At 42.8% G+C, this 22902-nt stretch overlaps 1 protein-coding gene across 17 annotated transcripts in view; it reads left to right on the top strand.

Annotated features, from left to right (window-relative positions):
• CACNA1C (calcium voltage-gated channel subunit alpha1 C) overlaps positions 810-22902 on the top strand; it is a 429930-nt gene continuing 407837 nt past the window's right edge. For 8 of the 17 annotated variants that reach the window (XM_021389880.1, XM_021389936.1, XM_021389870.1 and 5 more), the window contains exon 1: positions 811-1568. In XM_021389880.1, the coding sequence (XP_021245555.1) occupies positions 1520-1568 (49 nt within the window). In that variant the 5' untranslated portion in view covers positions 811-1519. Of the gene's footprint in view, positions 1569-22902 lie in introns of all 17 variants that reach the window. The other 9 variants (XM_021389965.1, XM_021389978.1, XM_021389991.1 and 6 more) reach the window with 2 other exon arrangements.

Here is a 22902-nt window from a genome sequence, read left to right on the forward strand (position 1 = left end):
GAGAGAGCTGACAAACCCCATTGGAATCCACGTGCAGGGAAGGCGCTGAGTTCCTTCTAAATTAATTCCTTCGTAGAGATATTAGCAACTTTAAAACATTTGAATAGAAACACTCTTCTCCTAGCGTGAATGGAAGGATAGCGTGTGGACGGGAAGGGGAAGAGCCGCCGTTGAAGCTCCGCGCACGGGATGTCCGATGGATGCTCTGGGCCACGGGCAGCACGGGGCGGCGGTGCCCTGGGCATCCCCGCGCGGCGCTCGGCCGGGTCGGGTCGGCTTCTCGGGCTGTGGCAGTTTCTATTGTTGAACTCTGTTGAACATGGCAGCTCGGGGAGCCCAGCTCCGCGGAACGCGGGCCGCGTTCAGTTCGCGTTTCGTTCGAAAGAAGTCATTTTTGCTCTCTGCGGAGGCTTCAATTAGAGCGGGCCAAATGACAGGGATAATTAAGGCGAGCGGTGGGATACCGGCGGAGCGCTTTGGCGTTTCCACCGAGGATTTGGCAAATCCGAGCTTGATTAATCTGTTTAAACATCTGTGCATCCTCCCGGCCGCGCAACCGAGCCCGGCTCCCTCCTCCTCCCCCGGCGCGGTTCGGGGCCACCGCAGCCCCCGCCGAGCGCCGCCGCCCGCCCCGCTCCTCGCCATTCCGCTCACGGCCGCGCTCCGTGCGGAACCGCAGGGCCGAGCCCGCGGGTCGGAGCGGGGCCGGAGCGCGGCGGCGCCGTGTGGCCGCACATCGCCGCGCCGCCCCCGGCCCCGCTGTCCCCCCGCTGTCCCCCACTTGTCGAGGCGGCCGGCTCCGGCTCGCCTCTCCTTGACGTCATGTCTGTGGCGAGGCTCCGGCGGGCGCGGTGACGGCGCGGAGCGCGTTAAACTTTGCGAGCGAGCGGCCAGCCCGGCGGCTGGCAGCGCTGTGCGCGGGGGGCTGCGCGCTGCCGCCGCAGCTGGAACATCTGGAAGCGTTCAGTGCGGCCGTGGCGGCGGAGAGAGGCGGCAGCGGGGAGCGAGCGCTGAGGGAGGGGAGGGAGTGAGGGGCTGGGACTGGGCTCTCTTCCTCTGCAGAAACAGCTCCCTGCCAGCACAACGCGCTCCGAATGGCTTTGAAGAGGAGGAGCAGCAGCGTTTGAACATCTTTTTTTTTTCCTCCTCCTTTTCTTGCTCTTGTAGTTGGTGGATTTTAAAGAGACGTTTAACCCTCCGTGGTTTGCCCTGGATGCTTTTGCTTTTTGCCGTTCTTCCTTTTTCTTTTTTTCGCCCTCTCTCTCGCGTTTCCCCCCTTCTCGTTCTTTTTTATGGTTTAACAGCCAGAGGTGCTGTGCTAAATTCTTGGAAGGGGCCCGGATGTACTGAGGATGCATTGCAATTTCACTAAAGGAGGCAGTAGTGGAAAGGATCAGTTTTTGGTGTTTGATGCAATAATGGGAATCAGGTAATAATCAAAGGGGAAATTCTGCAGCTCCACTCTTCCTCGAATTTTACCGAGCCGATTTGCGGAGGGATTAATCTGGACTCGTTTTAAATGGTCAATGAAAACAAGAGGATGTACATTCCCGAGGAAAACCATCAAGGTAAGCCCGAGCTTCGCCCCGGAGGAGCTGGCGACCATTCTCTCCCGCAGCCTTTGTCCGCGCTCGGCTCCGCGGGGGCCGGAGGGGGCAGCCCCGGCAGCGCGTCCCCGCGGGGCACGCGGACACCCCGGGCGGGGGCGTTGCGGGAGCCCCCCGCGCCCCCGGGGCTGGGTGTGTCGCGAGGCCGCGGGCGAGGAAAAGTTGCGGTGAGTCGTCGTCGTCTTCTTCCGAAGGAGAGGGGCTCGGAGGGGCAGGGGCCGCGCTGCGCGGCCGGAGGCGAAGCGGAGGCGCGGGGCTGCCCCGTGGCACGGGGGACATCGGCGCCCTGGGAGGCGGGCAGCTGTGCCGCTTAATGCCGCCCCGGCCCTCCGAGCCCCGGCTGGGCACGGCTCCCTCGGGCACCGGGAGAGGAGCCCTTCCCTTCTCCGCGCTATTTCTCGTCTCTCACGCGCGAGGGGAGGGGAAGGGGAATCATCTATTTACACGCGCACGGCCCGGGAGAACGGAGACGGCGGGGAGCGCCCGCATTGCAATTAAAGTTGAGCTTTACTTCGGGCAGCGTTTCCCACCCAGCTCCTCCGAGCATCGCCCGCACCGTAGGCACGGACCCGCGCCGCGTTGCCCGGCTGCGCCGGCCGGCTCGGCCATCCCCAGGGCACAACTTTGTTTGTCCCAACTCCAGGAGCCTCCCCCGCCCCACCTGGCTCCGCTCTCCCCGAAGTTCCTGCTCTCCGTTACCTGCATGCGGCCACCCCTCCCCTCCCCTCCCGCACACGCACGTCGCTATTGCGGAGCGGCAGAGCCATTGCCTCCCCTCGGCCAGAGGGAGCGAGGTGCCGGCACGTCTCCCTCCCAGCAGGGCCCCAAGCCAGGCAGGACCCCCTCTCCCACCCTGCACCCTACCCCAGCAGGACCCCCGCCCACCACGGGGCCGGGGCATGTACGTTAGGGCTGGGGCAGCCTTTGGTAGTGGGGTGGCGGTGGGTTTCACTGGGAGCATTCCCCCCTCCTGACAAAGAAATAGAGGTTAAAATGAAAAACCTCAAGGCCTAGCACTTCCCCCCAGCCGCTCTATGGCAGTGAGGTGAGAGGGGAAGAAGCAGCCCCTGATCCCGAGTGCTCCTGCCAAGCACATGCGTCCAGCGGGCATAATAGGGCTGCTCTTCCTGGGCCGGAGCTGATAACGTGGCCGGAGAGCTCAGCCTCCATAGCAATATGCCAACACTATGGCAACCTAAATCCTGCTCCCTCCTTATCAGCTGCAGTGATTATATAATTGGAGGAACACTTTTGCATCTGTCTCTCGATGCGGATTGCCATTACTGCCAGGTGAAAGAGCAACTTCCCAAGCAAACAGAACCGGCCAGGTGGAAGAAAGTTCTGCTTCCCCAGAGTGCTCGGGCTGCCATTTATTTCCAGTCTATTTTTGTTTTGTGCAAGCGGCGCTTGAAAGGTTAAACTGCTCGGTAGTCAGGAGAAGCTGGTGGCGAGGAGATCAGAGCAAACCAATCGGGGTGTGCAATGAGTAATTAAAGCAACCACAGCTTCTCACTTGCAAGGTGGAGATTAAACATGGGAGTGGAAGGCGAGTGGGGCTGTGACAGGGGGGTGATGCTCGGAGATGAGGGAGGACTGAGCCAAGATGCTCGTGCCTCCTTCCTGGCAGCAAGGTGGATGCTTCAGGTACTGCCAGCACGAGCCACACTGTTATGTCTGCTCGGAGCAGTGAGCAGCACGGCTAGGCCTCTGCCAGCTGCTGCTTTCTGCACATGTCTGCTCATTGGGCTGCTGGAACAGCGTGTGCTCAGTGCCCGTGTGGTGCGGGAGACAAGATAACAGCGCCTTACCCAAGGCAAATCCATGGGGTGCGCTGGAGGCCCTTAGTCAGGAGGCGAGGGCTGTGGGGAGCAGGAACTGTGTCTGAAAAGGCGACGCTGACTGCCAGTCTGCTAATTGGGGTGGATCTGTAATATATTTGTTCCGCGCTTTTGAGTGCCGCTCAGTACGCTGGAAATCGTTCATCCCGAAGTAAGGATTTTCTCATTTTTTTGGATGCGCACATCTGAGCGCTCTGTGCTTTCAGTGCAGTGTCACATTACACAAAGAGAAGGGAGCGTGGCAGTGTTATCTGCTGGTGCTGAGATGCTTCTCAATGTTTATTTTTGCTGCACAATGGACTATATTATGATAACAATCAATTATTCATTATGACCACGGAGTATGTGTTTATCTGGAAAATGTGAAAAACAAGCTCTAAATCCTAAAAACCACCCAACGAGTGGCAGAAGAAGCTTTCAGAATGGACTCCATCCCATCTAATGCACATGTGGGACTCGCTGTAACCCTAGATGGGCGTCTTTAACGGGCGCTTTGAAAATCGGCCCTCGTAACGTGAAATGGAAAATCGGTTTGCAACATCATGTTTCCCAGCCCTCCCAGGGGAGGGCACGCGATGAGTCAACCTGGCTCTCGGTGCTGCAGCCCGAGCCCGGTGGGAGCATCCCGCTGCAGCCCGCTGGCCTCCGCCGGGCCCGCTACCTCTCCCGCTCCCGGGGAGCTGCGGTGGGAGCTGCGGGGCCGGGAGGGGCCGCTCCCGCTGCCCCCAGGAGGTGGCGGTGCAGGGCCGCCGAGCCCGGTGCGGGGCACCGCGGGGCTGCGGCACCCCAGCTGCGCCCGGGGACGGCGGCACGGAGCTCTCCGAGCCGCGCTCGCTGCGAGTGAAAGAGCCCCAGTAGGTCGCGTGTTCCATATAGCGACGGTCCTCCGACTGGTGGAGCCGCTTGTGGCGGCTCCTCTGAGCTGCCCTTCCTCCCGTGTCAGCTAATGCCTTTGGGCTTTGTCCTTATTGCGTATTTCGGACAGATTTCTACCTGCTGATGGTAAAAAGAACCCCCTCAGGTATCTGTCGGCCGTAATTAGGTCTTCTGGCAACCTCTTTTCCTAACCTGCACACATTTTGTTCTTGAAATCTTTCTCTGTAAGACACTCTTCTCATAGTCCTTGTATCTTTCGAATTGGTTCAATTAGGAGCTAATTAGCATTGCCTGTTGACGGGGAGAGGGTCAAGTCACACGTGTACTCCCTAATGCATTTCTAATGCATCTTCTGACCTGAGCTGAGGGTCAGATCCACAGATATTCCCCTTAACTTCCCAGGTATAAATACACCAATGATTGTGGGCACTTCACTGTTGATTTCAGTTTAAGGGCTGAAATCTGATTCATGCTGTGCCACAAGACAAAACCCTCACAGATAGGAACTAGAATTTATTGGATGTTTGCTGTGATTATCTGCTCTGCTTTCAAAACACCAGTTTTATCCCCTTCATTTCTGTGGGGCAGTGCTTTGACATGTAGAGACAGTGCTCTTCCCATGGCAGCAAAGGAACTGGATGAGCAAACAGAATCTTCAGCTCAGGGTGTTCCTGTTGTCCTCTCCTTTTGATGTAAGGGTTTGTCACAGTGGGCCGTAGATGTGGGGCATAAAGCATACCGGCAATTGGTTTGAGACAGCTTATCTTTGGGTTTGGGGGAAAAATCTGAATCACTGTTTGAAAACAACTCACTAAAATTCCAACCCCACTGACTTGACGGTATTTGCCGGTATTTATAAAGCGTGATCTTCTACCTCAAAGTACTCAAAACATTTCATGTGCTCGGTGTTCGGTTCAATATGATACGAAATGGCAGTACATATAAAAATATTTAATATAACGTCAAAGAGCAGTGCTTAAATATTCTGCATAATAAAGTCTGCTGCACTGGGGAAGTTACTGATGGAGCCTTCTGAAAAATATTTAAGTGCTTTCAACAATTTCCTGTTCTTTAAAGGAGTATTTAAGTATCTGCTAAAAACCTGGCATTTGAAATCTATGCTTTTAAAATATTTTCTTTGAAATGATCGCCAGTCCCAGAGGCTGAGTTGGGCCAGGTCACAATCCAAGTGTTGCTTTGGACAGGTTCTCCTGAAGGTTGTGAGTTTCTCCCATCACAAGCACCTACTTGTAAAGGCCTCACCTGAGCTCTGTAACTTGGTTGCAATTGTGAGCCCCCCCCCCCCCCCCCCCCCCTTGGTTGCTTATCTGCTCTGCAATCTGTTTTGGGGGTTACATCTTTGTAATTCTCCACAGCAGACCTGACACACCTTTTCTGCATGGAATGAATTTGTTCTACAAAGATATTTACTTTGAATTATTTGTCCTCATCTATTCGTTTTTTTTTTTGTTTGTTTGTTTGTTTTCTCAAACCATTTCAGTTGAGCAGCATGCAGTATAACTTCAATATTACCATCTATGTTTAGGTTTTCTCATTTTCTTTCAGTTTTGTGGGAAATGAGTCTACATACATATTTAAAGCAGCATTTATCTGAATGGCAATTGCTTTTGCCTTTAGTTTTCGTGGGTGTGTATGTGTGCTACTTGTCACTTCTACAGGCCAGCTGAGAGCATCAATTTGCCATTTGATTTGTTAAAAGCTGTCTCACTTAACCCTTTCTGGGGATTAATTCAAGGAACACTTTCCCTTGAAGTTCAGGAATAGCGAAAACAAGGTCTCCGTGCAAGTGGCTCCTCTAAATTTATTGGCTATCAACCAACATTAACAGATGTGACTATGTGCAGTAAAAGTCTCTCTTAAATTATTGAAAACAACAAATCAGATCAACACTGAGAAAAGCTTTTACCAATGGCAGATATATGCTTTACAAAACATAATGTCGTTAAAAGGCTCAGTTGTCTCTCTTTTCTTAAGACTGTAGTCCAACCCAATGTATTTTCATTTATCTGAAACACTGTAGTTTTTATTTAGATAGTAGAAATAAGATGGATTTGAGGGAGTTTATTAATTAAAATGCTTATTGTAGTTTCAGTATCATTCATTATAAGAGAAGAAGACAATATTAAACATTCAGACTTATTGATTACCCCTGAATTGTTTTCCTTCTGATATAGTTCATCTATTACCTAACATAACATTACTTTTTCGTGTTACTTTAACAAATGGAAGTCAGAAAAATGGAGTACTTACCACTTTTAGATGATTTTGACTTTATTAGAGTAAATGAAACACTACATGCTTACACTACTTGAAGATATTCTCCCCTTCCTTTTGTGTATGTGTGGGTTTTTAAAATTTAAATATACATAAATATGCATATATTTTTAATGGAAGAGGGCCTAGGTGATGGACGTACTATGCTTGTGTCAGAGAGCAGGCGTGTTGCAGCTGAAAGCATCAGTTTTAGGTGGTAAAGTGGTCTTGCTGGGAGCTCTGAAATATAATGATGATGTCTTCTTGTTGTATGAGTACCTACTGTGACCTATCTTGTAAGGCTTTAATGGAATAAATGATGGTATACTCAATGGTATACATAAATCTTTGTCCAAAAGAATCCTTAAAATGCTATGCCCCATCCATGGAAGCTGACAGAAACCAATGATAGTAGTGTAAACCTTGTTAAGAACTTGAGAGGGATCAGGGTAGGCTTCTTCCAGCTGGAAGTGCGCAGTGGTCTCTATACTGTGTATAGGGATTTCCAGAACAGAAGGCCTAGCTGAGTTTCTGCCAGAAACCTAAGTACAAAGCTAATAGATTGTACAGTTTGGATTGATGGTCCATTGGCAGTGGGGGAAAAAAAAAACATTGAGAAAATATCAGTATATGTAGGGTAAATAGTAACAGAAGACTTTGTAAAATCAGATTTTGACTTTATTTTGTCACATCATCACTCATCCTGATATGAGGGTTAATTATTATCTTCTTTTGTCCTCAAGAGAGTCTTAAATTGAGGAGAAGCTGCTGGGAATGGCTTTGAAACTGGTCTGCTGTATTCATCACTTTCTCCATCATCTTTCCCAGAAAGGATTATCTTGAGACGCTGTTCTCACTGGTACACATCTCACTGCAGAGAATTGTGTTTCTAAAGAGTAGAGGGTTAAATAAAAACATGATATAGGATGAAAAGGACTTCCAGAGGCCGACCGGGTCAACACCCTGCTCAAAACAAGTAAAATTTGATGAGGTTGCTTAGGGCCACATCCAGTAATGTCCTGGACATCTCAGAGGACAGAGCCTCCAGGGACTCTTTGGGCAGCCAACTCCAGCATTTAGCTACGGTAATGGTAAAAGGTTTTTTGAAGTATTAAGTCTATGTATTTAAATCTGTATATTTTAAGACTGAGAACTAAGTTACATACACCAGCCAATAGCTAAACTGTGACCACGTTTCTATGTTTAATCAGATCTTGTGACCACTTGTTGAAGCTTTGAGATGGAGGACTTGAGGGACTCTTGCCTCATTGCTTTATGCTGGTTTCAGAGTAGGTTGTAGGCTGCATTTTTGCTTTTTTGTTTCTTGGGGGTCAGAAGTCATATATAATTAGAGTTTACAGGTGAGGTGAGACAAGCCTGGAGCTTCAGTCACTGAGTTTATAATGGGTTGTTTTCCCTGTGCTATGCTGGAATAGCTTTCACGCAGAGCTGGATAGAGACAGTGACCAGCGCATACACTGATGAGGCAGTAGAAATCTATAAATAGTTCACTTTAATGTTCCAGTGCTTGTTAATGCATCAGGTCAATAGTGGAATTCTGCTATAATTTGCAAACATTCTGCTGAACCTAACTGCTTGCTCTGTGGATATATATACCAACACATAAAATCACTATGGAAGCGACGACTGTAAAAAAGGATTAGGGTCCTAACTCCTATTTAGGCTCCTTTTCCACTGCTGACTAAAGAAAATTGAGATAAATGTTAATGGATGTTCTAAGGGGATGTTAGAAGCTTTTACAGGAATTCAAAGATTATATATTTGCTGGATCTTGGTAGGTCACTTCTGCAATTTGCCATGTATGTGTGTTTAGTCTCAGTATTACGTTCTAAACCCCAGTGGCTGTCTGAGCAGCTAAAACATTCAGAATCCACGAAAAGTGACCAGGAGGTTGGGTTTCCTTCAACGGTTGTGGGGAGTTATCAGAATACTAGTTAAACCTTGTATGAATGGGAGAGGAAAAAAGGGTTATTTATCCTGGTACCTTTAAGGAGGGGAAGAAAATCCACAGGATTCATCGTCTGCTCAACTGGTCACCAACACACTTAGCACAGATATGAGGGAGGGAAAATCTGCTCTAATGGTAAAAGACAGAAGATTAAATTAAAGTCATTCTTAAGGGTGACTGGAGACTTAATGACTTTCAAACTAGGCCCAGAAATGAGAATAAAAGTCTGGCTAATTCCGTGGGAATTCTATTTGCATCTTATACATAAATCTTATAATTAATTGTTTTAAGGAGATTATTATCTGAGATCCATCCAACCTTAGTGGGTGCTCTGTCGTATGTTAAAAGTATGCTTCTCTAATGGCTTTGTTATTTGTCTTAAAATTCTCAGGTCTTCAGCCCATGTTGTGGATGGTTGCCTTTGGGTATTTTGGAAAAAACAATTAAATATGACTGAACATGACATTATAATTACAAAGTAAATATGCTCTAATTGAGTAATTAACTCAACATTTCTTCCTACAGGCATTGTAGGAATGAATTCATGTTAGTGATCACATTTCAGATCCTTTATTCCAAAGGAGGAAAAAAGACTGCAGTTCTTCAGTATTTCTGGTTGGATGTAACACTACTTAAGATTCATCCATTAAAAAAAATTTAATATGCATTTTTGGTCCATGAGATGTTTCTCAAACACTTTAGTCAGATGAAATAAGATGTTGAATATACAAAGAGACTACTTGCGTCTCTCTTCTTGCAAGTCAGTCCAGCTCTGTTAGGTACCAGCTATATTCTGCTTCATGCATTATTGACAAGAATAATAATTCTGAAATTGAAACTTGTCTTAAAGAATATAGCTGTTAGCAGTAGATTTCATGAATTTTAGATATAGAATGACTACAATGGGCTGCGTGAGAGGCAACAGAAGCCAGGTGAATTCAAGAAGTAAGACTGATGTTTGTTGAGTATACCGGGGAAAAAAATGTTGCACATAAATAAAATGCATAGTATGTTGAACTTTAAATCTGACACAGATTGACAAATGTCAGTAAGGCAGAAGTTGAGACTGATGTGTTTTCTCAAGCTTTACTGTGATTTCAATGCTGTAGCTTTCACATAGTTCAGAAAAAAACACAGCTTCCATGCAGAACCTATATGTAAATATTAGAAATTTAGATTTAGTTTAGTGTTGAGTGATCTGATTTCTTCGGGTAGAATTCAACATATTGACAGCAGAGTTAGCAAATTAAGTCAAACAAGCCAAAGTGCTACTAAGAAAACAGAGGAAATTCATAGAATTCATTGCTTTCCTGATTGATGAACAAACAGACTTTTGTGTAGGGAAGAAACTTAGCCTGTTTGCTGCGCTTCCCCTGTGGTACTTAAATCACCTTCTATTGCTGACCTATGAATCATGCATGTGCACACAGTGTTTTCAGGTGCAATTTAGATTTGGTCTAGTGTCTTCCAGAGAGCGAGAATTCATTTATTCGTTGAAAATTGAAACTGGTTGGTTTAACTGTGGTTTCAAAGGGACTATTGTGTGACTGTACAGAAGCAACAGGTAAAAGTGGATTATACGACATTTTACATCACTTTCACCTCAATTAAAAATTGAAGTGAGAAACCAGAGATTTGTAGATAGTGTAGATTTGGTGCAGGCAGCGTTGAAACTGAGTTCTTGGAACAGTGAACTGCTTGAGTGATATCACTCTATTATCTTTTGTCTGCCAGATAGGATCTCACTGGCTTTGGCTCAGTTGCACAAATCCTCTAATGCAAAGTGTTTGTTGCTGCTAACAGGTGTTTGGGATGTGCTAGTCTTGCACTAAGTAGTACAGTGCTGAGTTCTCACGCACATTTCTCTGTGGCTTTCTTTGAAGAGAATTGATTATCGGTTAAATATAGTAGAGCTTATGGATTAAATCAGATATGGGAGAATCCCACATTTGTGTGAAGTTCAGGAGGGACTATTTTGAAGCTTAATTATTAGTTTGGTGTTTGGACTTACATTGCAACACGAGACTAATAGTTCAATTTTTATTTAGCTTTTGAGAACAAATGCAATGGCATAATTGTGGCAGGTATGTAGTCTCTCCAGTTGATTTGACCATTACAGAAAAAGTCAGAAGTAAGAGTGAAAGAATGAGATGAATATGATTTGAAGGCTTTTGTTTTCTTTAAGGCAAATAGTGTCAAGAAAGAACATAAGAGATGAAAACTTGTGTCCTAATTCATAAGCAGTGATAAAAGTTGCTATGTATGCCAGGAAGTCAGTCAGAAAATAATTAGAGGTACTTGCTTCTGGCAGTTCCTAAAGGCAACTATTCAAGTGGTTTAAAACTAACCCCCAAAAGTTAGATTTCAAGCTTCAGAAGAGTTGGGCGTGGAACTCTACAGGTGCTTGCTAGCATCAGCAGGGAAGTGTCTAAGTGCATGATCAGACTTGAATCACTTTAAAAAGGATCAGATTTTAAAATATGAGAAATCCAACAACATGTTTGAAAACCTTTTTAATGTTCGTAATGCAACTTCTACCATTTGTTATGGAAGACTTTGCTTAGACATTTTCTTATGTGCATTTAATTTGCTATGTGAGTTACCTTACAGTATTTCTGTCAATAAATATTTGAATGGTATGTACATCCCTCTAACTTAATGCAAAACTTGTATTGAAGTAAGGGCAAAGTTTTCTTTGAATTTAGTGGTACATTTGAATCCACAGTTTTCTATCATTTTTTTTTTTTTTTTAGTATTTAGTGTTCTTGTTGAGAACTTCAGTTATCTTTGGTTTGCTTTCATTTTGCTCATATTTCACCAGAACACCTTTATTTTTATTTTGGGATATGTATTTTTGAGGTTTTGTCTGTTGTACTTTCAGAGGTTTTATCATGGAGAATGTCAGTACATAGAATACAGAGGTGAATGTGTCTGAAAATTGCTAAGCATTTTGGCACAAATGCATATGGATGCATAATTTAGGAGAAATGTGGATGGGGAAATTCTACATGGAGCCCATTCTACCAATACCAGAGGGCAGGATTTAATCATCTCCCTATGTCAGCACTGCAATACAATTTTGAAATACAATTTTAAAATACTTAGAGGGTAGAATTACTGTAGGGGATGGAAAGCCCCACTTGTCGTCTTGGGACTTAAACCTCTAGTTTACGTGGCTAGTTGCTTGAATAACAGTGATAAAAAGTATCTAAACCTGGTGCTTCAGCTACAAAACACAGAACAGAGAGATTTGACAGATTGTCAGGCGCCATTTGGGAGATTAACGTAAAGTCAAGAGTATGGACGTTTAGAGGATAAGACTGTATTTTAATTTATTTTTATGTTCGGATGTAGACTTCCAGAAAGGCTATACTTCTTTCCTTTTGGAAGGCTGACAGAGAATTTTTTTCCTTTGAAGTTATCTGTCCTTACATATTTACATGGTCATGGTCCCTGTAGTATGAACATCTCCTGTATGTTAAATATTCTATTACACTTCCCAACTTGCCAGGCCAATAGGCTTGAAACATTTATTTTCTTTTTCTTTATAAACTCTATTGAGAATGTGTTCTTATGTGAAGATATTGCTTTGGGAGATGCAGGTGAAAAAATTAATATGGCTTTTAATTTTAATGAAATGAGTGTTATGAAGCGATGCATCTCAGCTGCTATCATCAAGCCTGGAACAGATGCCAGTGTGGCAATTGCAGAGAGCTTGATCTGTCCACTGGGATGCAAGTCAAGGAGGGCAGCCCCTGCTCCCGTCCTCCTGATTGCACAAGCAGGTGTGATCCTTTTGGTGTGGCCAGAAAAGCAGTACTGCTGGTTTACTGGTCCAGCTGTGTGCAGGGCCAGGACCTAGACCATGGCAGGCTCATCTGCCTGCAGCTAAATACCAAACATTCTGGGTAGTCTTAACTTTGGCAAGTGAGTCTTGCATATTAGGATATAAAGAAGATTCTCTTCTGTGTACTCACGATCTTTTTTCTGCTGATCAAAAGTTTTATAGTTAGGAAATGTAGTGGTCATAGAAGGAGACCTGTATTTTGGGTAAACAGAAACAAAAAAACAGGCAGGTTTGGAATACATGTTCAGAGAGCCTCAGATTTATGAAAAGTCAGCGCAGAGATCACAGCACATGGGCTGTTTCACTGATGGATGCAAGTTGCATAAATCAGGTGTGTTTCTCTTGAATATAGATATCATTGTGAACACATGCAAATCTGTCAGAAAAGGGGACTGCTGTCTGGTCTCTCCCTGGAGACTGAACCTGGTGGGCGTACAGAAGATTAGATGCTAATGGATAAAATGAATGATCTTAGAATCATAGAATCATTAAGGTTGGAAAAGGCCTCTAAGAGCTTCCAGTCCAACTGTCCACCTACCACCAACATTGCCCACTAAACCTCATTCCTTAGTACAACATCTAGACATTTCTTGAACACCTCTCGGGATGGTGACTCCACCACCCCCCTGGGCAGCTCCTCCAGCACCTGACTGCTCTTTCAGAGTAGAATTTTTTTCTAATATCCTACCTGAACCTCCCCTGGCACAACCTGAGGCCATTCCCTCTCATCCTGTCACTGAATTATGCTTCTCTTTCCCTCCCAGCAGTGCACTTATTTATCAGTAGGCACCAGTGGGGCTTGAATAGCAATCCAGCTACACAAGCAGTTCTGGTTTTATCTGCCATTTTTCCAGAGTATGTCATAAGGCATCTGTGTTTTTTGTTTTCAAACAGTGGGAAAAACATGTCTATGCTATGAAATCACTAGAACATACCTGCAGGTGCACTGTGTAGATATATGTGTATTTATATATGCAGAAGCGTAATTCACTTTGTGGGCCAGAATAAGTGACTGATTGGAATCATGCAGTTATGAAAGATCTGGAAAGAAACCAGGCGATTTGAAAGAAGGGTGAGATGGGCTTTGGTGCATGTGATCCAGACTGCCTTATAATATGAAGACCTTCAGTCCAAAGAGCCTGAATGTGTACAATAAAGGCTTTTAGGGGCACACTTGCAAACTGTCATGCCTCGTAGCCTAAAAATGATAAATTCTCATAGGTTTCACCTGACCTCACTGTAGGTGTTCATCTAATTAATCATTTAGAATCCAAGTGTAGGCAGTGGAGAGGAAGGCAGCCACGGCCACAGAACTTTATAGATGTTTGAGATGGGTTGAGGGGAGTGCCTTCTTGGAGTTTCTTAACTGTACCTTCTCTATGCAGAGAGCTATTATGGTTGTTAGAATGAGTGCCAGGTTTTAGATTGCTGGAACCAATGAAATGAATTCCACCTTCAGCTTGTGTGTTGACTTCTAATTTTGGTTGTCAACAGCAAAAACATAGTTGAAGAAAGGAGTTATGTGCCTACAGTTTGTTTTGATATCACCTGTCTTTCAGATGACCTGCCTGAATGCAACTATATTAAATGTATATTTTCTGCCTGAACGCATGCCACCAAATAAAAGAGGTGGCTAAAGCAGAGTTTGACTAGAAAAAGAGTAACTCAGGGAATATCCGTCTTGGAAATCCAGGGAAGCTGTTTCTTGAGGAATCTACTGTCTCAGAGGTATTCTTGAGGAATATCACAGTCTCCATCTGGGGCGAGAAAGATTCATTTTTCCCAAGGCTGTGCTTAGGAGTGGAGAATACTGTGAGCACACAGTCAGTAGCCTCAGGAAGGAGATGGGACTTTCCAGGCAGTGTCAGTGAGGGATGACAGCATGCCAGAAGACACGACATCAGAGGAACAGTGCCGTAATCAGTTCAGTCTGCTTCTCCTAGCTAGTGAGTGCGGTTAGCTGGGCTGACTGGAATGTACAAAATTTACAAGCAAAGATTAACAGTTAGGTAATAGCAATGTAGAGAGTTTAACTCTTTAGTCTGTGGGCTTTGTGTTTTTGGGTGAACAAATACAGCATGCCTAGCTCTCAAAGTGCCATTTTTGAGCTTTTGTAAACTTATACAGTAACAGGGAAAGGGAAGATAAATTAAGGTACAGAATTCATTTGGGCTTATTGATTTAATGCTGGCAAACACACTTCTACCTGCTAGAGCCTGAAGTACTCTGCAAAGTGTGCTGGGTCTGTGACTTCGACCGGAGGGAAAGCACTTGTCCGTCCAGGATACAGCCAAAGGAGGAATGGAAAAAGATGTCAGGAGAACATGTTGACCTGTCTTGACAGGGCAAGCTTTTTATTTGTTTTCCCCTAAATAAAAGTGGCACGCATGCTTTTTTCCCACATCTTTGTAATATTTTATAATCTTGAAGCACATGTAACCTTTTGGAATTCACCTGCCTTGCCCTGGGAGAAGGGATGTGCTACAGCAGCTGCAATACGTGAAGGAACCAATAAAACTTCCTGAAGAGCATCAGCAGGAAATTCTGCTCACAGTTTGTGTCATCCAAAGAGGAGCAGACCGGTCTAAAGTGATGCTTGCTTTTTTTGAGATAAACTCTGACTTGTGAGGTACTCATAAAATCATTGCTTTTTTTTTTTTTTTTTAGTTCAAATTTGAAAATTTTGAAAATGAGAAGTAAGGGGACTTTTCCACAAATAATAATAATAATAGTAAAAACCAAAGCATTTCCCGATCGCGACTTCCAGTCTGAACTTTCTATAGAAATCAAAAACATATGCTGCGCCTCTATGGGAAGCTTCTGTAATTTTGCACGGGGTTGTCTGTGATGTTTTCTGTCATCATTTCACCATTTGCTTTTGAACGCTCTTTTACTGCCAGTGCTTTGTAATGGTACAATGACTCAAAGCTTGAGACAAGAGAATGTCTCAGGAAATGCATAGATTTAAGTGGGAGTGATTTGCTTAAAATAACGTAACTGTTTTTGTAATACTAGTTTTCTGATTAAGCCATTGTGCTGCAAATAACTTGAAATCAGGACAGCGGAGGGGATCTTCAGTGTATGTGTGAAAATGTTGGATTTATCCCATAACAGGCCTTGATATGTTGCAAAAGACATCATTTTACTGAGAAATTTCAAAGTGGTGTATTCTAAATATCATCCTAATAGTCTTATGTTTCCTACCATCCTTGGTCTGTCTATAGACAATGGATTTTAAGAGCAGAAGGGGCATCTGCCAAACTAAAGAATCTCACTCGGAGGTTTCTGGTTCAAAAAAAAAAAAAGCAGGTCTGATGTGGGAGACAAAGTGTACACAACTCCTGATATCACCCACTTGAGTTTTCCAGCGGTTGGCTTCCTCTCTCATAGCAATGGATACGTTATTAGAAGTCTGGCTTTGCTTGGTTACAGCTACCAAATATTTAATCTCATGAGGGTTTTTCTTGTTAGGTGCAAGGGTCGTCTAGTATCAAAATTCTTTCATGTGCTCGTGCTGGGAAATTATGATCGATTTTTTTTTAACCATCTCTTATGTAAGACTAAATGACTCAGATGCCTTTAGTCTCTCATTATAAGACATTGTCCCAGTCTGACTCACATGTCTTCAGTCTCTCACTGTAAGATATTGTCCCAGTCTAAACATTATTTTATGTCTTTTTCTGAATTCTTTAAACTAATTTATTATTCTTTTTGAGAGAACTGGAGACCGAACTGCAGTATTTCACAGTAACACTGTGGCAGTCTGTACAGCCACATTACCTGGACTTTTAGGCTCATGTGTAGGTCGAAACTCATCAGGGTCCGTGTTGTCTGCGTGTTAGCTCACTCTGATCATTCCTTAGAGCCATCAAACCAGCTGTCAGGCCAAAGCAGTCATAAAAGAGGAGTTAACTTGCATGCAAGCTCTGCCTCCAGACAGGGAGGGCACAGAACTGATGCCAAATTCCAGACATTATGAGAGATGCCCATTTCTTGGTAAATAAGCTGGATGTCTTTTTCCCAATGAGCAGAACTGTACAATTTCACAACCAGATCATGACGAGATCTGAGAACTGTTAGAAAGATGGAGCTGGAGCAGTGGCTGGAGCTCTCCTCTGTCAGTGCAGAAATAATGCCTGCTGTAAGCAAATGTACCGCAAACCCAGCGTGCATCTGCTCTTGCCACCTTTGCTCTGATACATGTAACTTTGGTAATGATCTGCATTTACATAAGCAGGATTTTTTTTTATTTTTGGAAAAAATCTATAACAAGAGTCTCAAACATTTGTCTGCATCTACTGCAGAAAGGGAGAAAGAAGCTGGTTAACAATGTTTGTATAGACAGCTGGTGACAAAGGAACGATTCATTATTCCAGTGTTGCACAACAATGTTCAGTGTATGATGCTGTCTTTTTTCCTCATCAAGGTTTGTACAAAGACAGTGTTTTTCCCCACCTTTTATTATCGTTTTCCTCCTTTTTTTTTCCCTTGGCTGCAGTTGCAACCTTCTGATTTAGTGCCTTATTTAGCTTGGGAATGCTCTTGACTAGCAGAGCAAGTCAAGAGTGCTTGTTTTTGCATCTGGATATTAGACATGCTTAGTATTCAGACTTGGAACATTCTCTGAGAGGATACCAGTAAATAAAATAGGATGGTAGAGGAATGTCTGTATGTTAAAGATAGAACGTACTACTTTAGATACCCAAACGATTCAATAAAATTATTTTCTGAGTCTATAAAAATGTGACTATAAATCTGTTAATGCTGCAGAGCCTCTGAATCACAAAGGCCTAGTTTGAATAAAAGTATGTTTTTTCAAATTGCCTTTCTCTGTCACCCTGAAATCAAAACAAAACATCGTTTTCCTTTGTTGAATATTATGGTTTATAATTGTGCAGTTAGTAATTTTCTGTGGATTTATTGTAATGGAGGTTTCCAAGCAAAACATTTTTCCTTTGCTTGTAGAGCCTGTTGCATATGAACCATTCTTTTGATTCTGTAAGAAGAAAAGAAATAGAATGATAATACAGAGGCAGCATTTTTCCCCTTCAGTTCACATTTTGCCATTTTTTGCATGATCTCTTTCTAGCACCTTAGCAGTGCAAAGTTAAAAAGAGGCCTCCCATCAAAATGCTCTTATTTTTAAATAATTTTATAGAAAATAGGTTTACATCGGTTGGATTACTGAAATGAAGGGGAAAAAAAATCTATTTTCACTTGCTTATGGATTTGGTAGAAATTTCGGTGCAGTTGCTCTCAAAGCTTTCCTCTGTAGCTCCTTTTTCTGGTGTTTGGTTGGTCTTACTGCAAGCAGCAGGGAAAAGCACCTCTTAAAAATGGAGAAGTGTGGTTGTTAGAATGCTAGGATTAATAGATGAAATCAAAGTCAGTTTTGACATCTGAAGTGTCTTTTAACACACTTTCCTTTGTAACTGACTGCATTTCAAGAAGGGAATGCATCTTTAATTTATGAGGATATTGCGTATTTAATCTAAAATTAGGTAAATACAGCTTAAAATAGATTCTAAGTTTTGGTTTTCTGGAAAGCAATAAATAGTTTTTATGTGACTCTGTTTTGTGTGGGTGCTAATGACATAATTTACAGACGTCTGTTTTTCACAAAGTATATTCTATTAGCTACCACTGAAAATTAGATACGTACTATTCTCTTAAGTTTTATGCCCAATACCTACAAATTCTAACATCAGAAGTCGCTTTTCAAAACTTAGACCAAGCTTCCTCTGTGCAAGAGGAAAGTATCGTAGACAGAATCAACTTTCAGAATGTAATGGTGCTTAGGAGCCCTGTTTTAGAAGTGAATGTCAACAGCTTTATGGAGAAAGCAATCAGATTCAGTATCTACCAGAAGAGTAGGGGACATTAAAACTATGTATATTTTTGTGGGGAAATTTAGGTAGAATGAGAAGCTGTCCATATTTTCTGACAGAATGGCACACGTGGCACTGAATAGAAAGTTAATTTGAAAACTAGGTGATTGGATAAAACAGGAATACTAGAACAGGGAATGATTCTAGTAGTTTTAGGGAGAGAAATAGTTTGATATGACCTTAATGCATTAATCCTTGCTCGTTTGTGTATCCTTGATTTCGGTGCCCACTGTAATCTCAGTCTTTGTAACCCTTTTCACAGACACGCAGACAGTAGTAGTGCTAAGTATGGTGATGGGTAGCCAAAAGGGTTAATGAAATCTGCCCACTTTCAATGAGAGGGCAAAAAAAGGAGTCAGCCAAAGTTATTGTATGTTAATGCGGATTAATGACTTCCTAATGCAGGTATCATCTCTGGGAGAGAGGGCTGGCAGGGAGTGCTTATGGCATATAAAAGGAAGTTAGATGTATGTTATTTTAAACACTTGCTAAGTCCTTTCCAACAAATTCTGGCTGTTGTCTGGTTTTGCACATCTGAACACTGACTCCATAAACAACAGGAGGAAGGAAAAATCTTGGCCTGAAAAGACAAAAAAATTTGCACTGTGTGTGGTTTCATGGTTTTGGGGCTGATCTCCATTTAGTTTAGATGCTTAAGTGTTTTTCTTTTTTTTTTTTTTCTATTTTGTTTTGTTCAGATCTGTTTTTATTGAAAATCAGACGCTCTGTAGCTCAGATAGGGATCTCTATATAGGTCCATATTTAGTGATTATTGTTTTTAGCAGTCATCTACCTGATGCAACTGGGAAGAGACTGCTCTTTCAGGTCTGAGCATAGTGTAAGTTTAACATAGAATCATAGAAAAACAGAATTTTATGAGTTGGGAGGGACCCTTAGAGGCTGTCTTGTCCAACTCTCTGCAATGAACAGGGACACCTACAACTAGATATGTTTGCTCAGAGGCCCATCCAGCCTGACTTTGAGTGTCTCCAGGGATGGGGCATCCACCACCTCTCTGGGCAACTTGTTAGAAAAATTGCAGTGTACTGATGTAATAAAAGCAGAAAAATAGTTTTTTCCACTCACTTCAGTAAGTCCCTGAACATTTTGTCTTGTAACTATTGATGAAGTACCTTCTGCCCAGAAGAAAGGAGGAAAATTGTTTACAAAGAATTGAGTTTGGTTTTTCTAGGATGAAGAATCATTGAAACTGTGGGCTTTGAATTATTTAGATATCACACATTTGTATGTATTTTTCAGACTCTGTCTGGGTCCATAATAGAAACATCTATCATAATTCTTGCAAAAAAGCTCCTTCAGAGTTTCTCTGTACCTTATGCGCAATCACATGTGCATGCATGTACTCCCCACATGTGCAAGTAATTTCATCTCATTTTATCCAATTAAATTTTATGTACAATTAAAATAATATTTTCAATTAGTTGTATACAGTGTGAAAAGGGATTGACACTTCCATCTGTCTCTAAAGACTGGAAGGAATGCTCCTCTGCACTTACCATAGAGGGAGCTTAGACAAGATCCCTTTTTCTTCTGATGATTTGGGTAGAGTGAGATAAATCACATTTATGGTTTTCTGTATTGATTGCTATCCCACTGTGTGTTCTCAGACAAAGAATCTGGATACCATCTAGTACAGTAAAAGCTATTTTAAACCTGTAAGAGCCTTGTTTCTTTCCAAGATAGTTATATTTAGATTATTCACTAAGTGAAGAGTAATCATTATTCACCAATAAGAAAATGACAAGCAGTTAAGTTGACAAGTTTGTCAGAAGAATCCAATCTACTGAGTTATAGTTAATCTCTGGAGGAATTTTACTGATGTCAAGGAAATTTTACCAAAGATGTATTTGATCTCAATATCTCTCATGGTGGTAGCTTTAATTTAGATGAATGTTGCAAAAAGATGCATTTAAGGATAATAAATCACTCCTGACACCCCTATTTGAGGATCTGTGCTTAGAATTTGTCCAACTGGTATGTTGTTCTCCCAGGAGATGTATCGTGACATGTACACATGTTACAACAAAGGTTTTGTACTGATTGGTACACTGAACTCTTACAAGTGAAGAACACGGGCTTTTAATTTATATTCCATTTGGTGTTAGAAATGCCTTTTGTGCTTTGCATTCTGTGGGAGATTACATTATCACAGCAGAACTCCAGTTTTCTGTAAAAGTTCTTGTTAGCCATTCCTTCAAATACATAGCTAATTGAGCTCTCTTGGGCTTACCTGAGATTAATACAAATACTGTTATTAGTAAAAAGGATCTTTATGTCATTGCTCTTCCATTGCTATTTTTGAGTTTTATGAACAAGCTATTGTTGATGGAAAGGAAAGTGTTCCGTGGCTTGATTTCTGAGAGCTTAATCTAGGTGACACCAGAAACATACCTCAAGAAACCAAAGAGGATTATTTGTGGATTTCTTTGTATTTTATATCTTGTAGCTTAAAGGCTATGAGAAAATGGAAATCCTTCAAAGGAAATTGATCATCCAACACCCCCCAAGTAAAATAATCTCCAAGTAGAATTTTCAGTCCAGTTGAGTTATAATATAGACTTCTCTGGCTCTCTTTGTATCGTTATCAATTATCAGACTTTTCTTTTGAGACACTTGCCTTGGGGTAGAAGAAAGAAGCTTAACATTTGGTAGGCTCCTTTCTTTTTTCCTTTTCCTCCTCCTGAGAAAGGAGACCTTGCTTGCCTTCTTTTCTCCTGAAACCTTTTCTGTTCTCATTTGTTTTATATTAGACCACATTGTAAAAAAAATAAAATGAAAACAAAGTAAAAACATTTGTCAGTAAAAAAAATATAATTTGCTACAAGATTGTGTCTCATTTTGAAAAAACAAAACACACATGAAAAAGCATGTAAACAAGTAACCTGAACTGTGCTCGTTGAAAAACGTAGTATTTTCAAAAAGCAAAGTAGTCTTTAGAGGCTTCTGTCATCACATGGTACACATGGAACACTTGAGTGATCAGAAGTGGCGAGCATGGGTTTACGAATGTCAGGTGCTGTCTGAGCTGATCTCCTTCTATGACAAGGTGACCTGCTTAGTAGGTGAGGAGGTTTACCTGGATTTTAATGGTGTTTGACAGTGTTTTCCACAATACTCCTGGAGAAGCTGGCTACTGATGACATGGACGGGTGTACAGTTTGTTGGATGGAACGGGCTGGATGGTTGAGCCTAAGCCATAGTGAATGGAGTTAAATCCAACTGGCATCTGGTCACCAGTGATATTCCCCAGAGCTCAGTCTTGGGGTCAGTTTTGTTTAATGCTTTTATCGATGGTCTGGGTGAGGGGATTGAGTATACTCACAGTGAGTTTGCAGACAATAACAAGTTAGGCTGGACTGTTGATGTGCTTGAGGGTTGCAAGGCTTTGCAGATGGATGGATTGACAGGCTACATACAAGCACATGACACTGAACGAAGGTAAGTGCTGGGCCCTGTACTTGAGTCATAACCTCATGCAGTGACACAGGCCTTAGGAAAAGTGGCTGGTAAACTGTCTCCTGGAGAAAGACACGAGGGTGTTGATTGACAGTCAGCTGAACATGAACTGGCCATGTGGCCAGGTGGCCAAGAAGGCAAATGGCAGCCTGGCTCACACCAGAAATAGTGTGAACAGCAGGACAAGAAAGGAGATTGTTCTTCTGTTCTCAGTACTGGGGAGACCGCACTTCGAGTACTGTGGTCAGTTTTGGGCCTCTTGCTTCAAGAAGGATATGGAATTGCTTGAACATGTGCAGAGAAGAACAATGAAGTTGCTGAAGGACCAGAAAAGAGTTATGAGGAGTGACTGACCAAACTGGGACATGGAGCCGGTGATGGGTCATGTTGATGGTTGGACTTGATCTTGAAGATGCTTTCCAATCTTGGTGATTATTTGTTTCTGACTTATATGAAAAATGTAGTGGAAGACTCTGGTGATGGTTCTACCTGTTTGTCCACATTTCAGCATTCTACTGTGGGGTTTTCAGCATGTGAATGATGAAGACTGATTTTCAAATGAAGCCTACTGACTGTCAGAAAGACAACAAATATTCTGGGCCATTGTTCTATTGAATAAATTATAGATTTGATAGCAATAATGCAGTGAACCTCATGCTTGTTCATTGATTAAAAGAGGAGATCAAAGTACAGTGATTAAATGCAAACAAAGGTATTGGTAAAAAAAAAACCACAAATAACTACAGTGTGCTAGAGTGTGAAAGACCATATCCTTTAATTAACATTATTCCTTTCTGTATTTTATCCATCCTTCTCTTATCATAAGATAGCAAACTGTGCCATATGGGCAAATGACACTGGAAAAGCCTTTTGAGTGCCTGATCCGAGGTTTTAGTAGGCATATATTTTGTCATGAGGCCATCTTAGCTCTCAAAATACTTCAAATCTGTTGACTTTTATTCTAATCTGTCCAGTTTCTCTCTGAGTGGTGGGTATCTTCCAGATAGCACAACTAACTGCATAAGGGCCTGCTGACTGCATTGATATCAAGAAATACTGCACTGTGATCTACCCTGGGCCTCACCTGAGTAAATCATTTCCTAGTAAAACAAGATGTATACCAAAA

Source organism: Numida meleagris, chromosome 1 (assembly GCF_002078875.1).
Source record: "Numida meleagris isolate 19003 breed g44 Domestic line chromosome 1, NumMel1.0, whole genome shotgun sequence".
In the NCBI taxonomy this organism is placed as follows: Eukaryota; Metazoa; Chordata; class Aves; order Galliformes; family Numididae; genus Numida; species Numida meleagris.